We start from the raw sequence: 2,972 nt of genomic DNA on the forward strand, positions 1-2,972 counted from the left end.
CAACAGTAAACTCAGGATCCTATTTTCTCTGTCATCCATAATTCCAGCTGGGTAGAAGGGAATTTAAGAAAGGAATGGTTACCCTAACAGTTAAACAGATGCAGGGAAAACAAGGGGTCCTTCACACCTCACTGCAGCTCTCACGCCAAGGCAGTGGGAGCCATAGCAATGATCACCATCATGAACAGGATTACTGCTGACAAGCCATGAAGGCAATGCATTTAAACTAATTTAATGTTTTATATTACTCCAAACTCCTCAGCAATTTTTAATTTATGCTGTTGCTCACTGGGCAAGTGGCAAGATGGGTACTGCTCAGGTGAGAGCACAGGGCAGGAAAGAGGAGTTGACCTAAAGCAAGTCTCCTGACTGTTCCAGGAAACTTCTGACTGGACAGAAAAGGGATTAATATCTGGGGTGAATTCCAGCTTTAACTATTATTTTGATGTCTAAATTGGAAAAAATAATTCTGTCACCAAAGAAGAACATTCAAGCCTGAAGTCTTCAAAGATTTGAAGACAAAAGGGGTTACAATTTTGTGCTTTATTGCCACTTAACTGCCCATCCTTGGGAATTAACACCTAAAAAAAAGTTTGACATTTGACACCACAAGGGGGACTCTGAAGAGCGCTTCCTTAAAGTACTGCAGTGAGGGAAAATGCACAAATCCATTCTAACAGGACATTTACTCTTAGTTCCATGAAAAATACTTAATGTCAAGGATGCCTACAAAGCGATGTGCAACAGCAGGCCAACCCAGCTGGGGTATAAACCTTGTTCAGTTGGTTCCTTAACATTGATCCCTTTGTGCTTCCTAATTCATGGATTTAAAAGTCATCTGCAACTTCCCTGTTGCTGTGTGTGTGAGACAGCACATGAAAGCTGTGGCTCTTGCTGGGCAGGAAGAGGAAACAGCTGATTTACACTGTGGGGGATCTGCAAATTGATATCAGAGTGGGGTTTTATAGCTTTCAAACTGACTGCCGTGTGAGAGCAGTTAGGTCTAACTCCTGGCTGGAGCATGGGTTTGTAGGAAGAGGTTAGAAAGGGGAAATGGTATTTACAGCTGTCACCAAAACTCTGATACATTTTAGTAGGAAACTGCAGGCTGAGAAGAATTAAGTCAGGCTGTAAAACTACACTCAAAAATCCAACAAAGCAGTCGGTATCTTCAGCAACCTTAGACCTCCCCATTTATCTTTTAAATATGCTGCCTTGAAGAGCTGACACAGTGTTTGACTATCTCACCTCAAACAGTTCTGCATCTCCAGCTGGGCTCAATCTGTGCCCTGCTTCGATGCTTCTCTGACTCTCACAGCTCCACCAGGCTATGAGCTGATAGTTGGTATCTCCAGTATCACACCTGCTCCAGCTAAGCAGAGAAGTTTAAATTCCTCATATGGAGCACGAAGAGCTCAGCCCAACTTTGCTGCAGCTAAAACAAACTCTACCTGCATCTCAAGCCAAGACGGAGGTTCACTGAACCTTCACTCAACCTTCATTCAACAGCAGTTGTATGTGTCCAGCAGGAGCTGCTTTTGGGTAGGGCAACAGCAGCTTGGTCCCACCACAGGTACCCTCAGTCACCTCAGCTTGCTTCAGCCAGTGCAGAGCCTTCAAAGAGATTGTGCACATCTGGACCTGCCTCTCCCACAGGGAGCCAAAAGGTCCTGAGGAAGCAGAATCCAACCCAAATGAGAAATCTGTAGTACTCTAAGAATGAAATCAAACAGAAGGCTAGAGCGAGTAGATTAAAACACTCAACAGTTCACCTCAAGATCGTTTTCCTTTCAGCACAGAAACAAAAAAAAAAAAAAAAAAAAAAAAAAAAAAAAAAAAAACCCAAAGCCTTCAGAACCTACAGATACAGCTGTTGCAGACACAAAGACAGACCAGGGTTCTTATAAATAGTGTTCTATTGAGACTGATTATAAATTTATAAGCATTTACTGACATTTCAATATATCTCCATTAAGTGTCCTCTCATTAAATGCATGCACCTTTAAAAACAAAGTTCGACCTTCAGAATATTTCATATGCAATGCATTAAAACAAGTATTATCTAAAATAATAAATATGTATATACCCTAACAAAAACAACCAAACAAAAAAACCCCAACAAACAACCATGTAGCTGATATCTAGGTAAAATTTACTTCTGATTTTCAGACACAGTGAAAAACAACTCACTTACATATTACTGCTTAAACAAAACCTGCGACACCCAGCTTGGGATTGCTGAGCTACCACAAATACATTTTCCCATGTTTCATCACCAGATATCCCACAAACCTGCAGGTACTGTTGACTGAGTCCTCGGGGCAGTGGTGGTGGCACTGGCAGGACAGCTTCTTCTGGGGAGGAGCAGGGGCCGTACTCTCACCATCTTTTCTGCTCTCCATGCTCAGCTTGCCAGAACTTCGCAAGGGCATTTTGTCTAGAAAATTGGCTGTAAGAGAGGAAGAAAAAAAAAAGCAGTTCTAGGCTGCATTGCAAGACTTGAAATGAAGGCTTTAAACTACTTCTACCCATCAAAATTTAAGAAAGTTATTTGAGTTGAGTGTTCACTACAGAGTCCTTTTCTATAGTTTGAAATGGTCACCATGTTTGAGGCTCATTGGACCTCGGTGGTACTAGATCAAAGGTGCTGATGTTCAAGTTCTGCCACTGCCAAGAGATATATTTTGCTTTTATTATTATATATTGCACAGTACTCACAGCTTTTCTTCTGTTGCATTACACAGGTCAAATCCTTGGTTACACCTCTGAGCTTTCTTTATCTCTACAGCACTTGGCACAGATCTGTAGCCACTGAACCCCATTAAAATCAATGGGATTTATGGTACTCCAGGCAGAACAGAACATGGGCATCCAATTTAACAAAGACTTAACAGAAAGTGATGTTCTTTCAAGTTCAGCAGCACGTTCTGTCACTGAATTGCAAAAGCACTGCTTGGAAAACAAGGGAAAGA

General features: G+C 41.7%; 1 protein-coding gene across 4 annotated transcripts in view; it reads right to left on the bottom strand.

Moving 5' to 3' along the window:
* Positions 1 to 2,972, bottom strand: part of BMPR1B (bone morphogenetic protein receptor type 1B) — a 187,482-nt gene that overhangs the window by 27,753 nt on the left and 156,757 nt on the right. For all 4 annotated transcript variants that reach the window (XM_017745129.1, XM_017745130.1, XM_008641926.2 and 1 more), the window contains one exon: positions 2,293 to 2,449. In XM_017745129.1, coding sequence (XP_017600618.1) covers positions 2,293 to 2,432 — 140 coding nt within the window. In that variant the 5' untranslated portion in view covers positions 2,433 to 2,449. The remainder of the gene's footprint in view (positions 1 to 2,292; positions 2,450 to 2,972) is intronic.

Source organism: Corvus brachyrhynchos, unplaced genomic scaffold (assembly GCF_000691975.1).
Source record: "Corvus brachyrhynchos isolate BGI_N302 unplaced genomic scaffold, ASM69197v1 scaffold249, whole genome shotgun sequence".
Taxonomy (NCBI): domain Eukaryota; kingdom Metazoa; phylum Chordata; class Aves; order Passeriformes; family Corvidae; genus Corvus; species Corvus brachyrhynchos.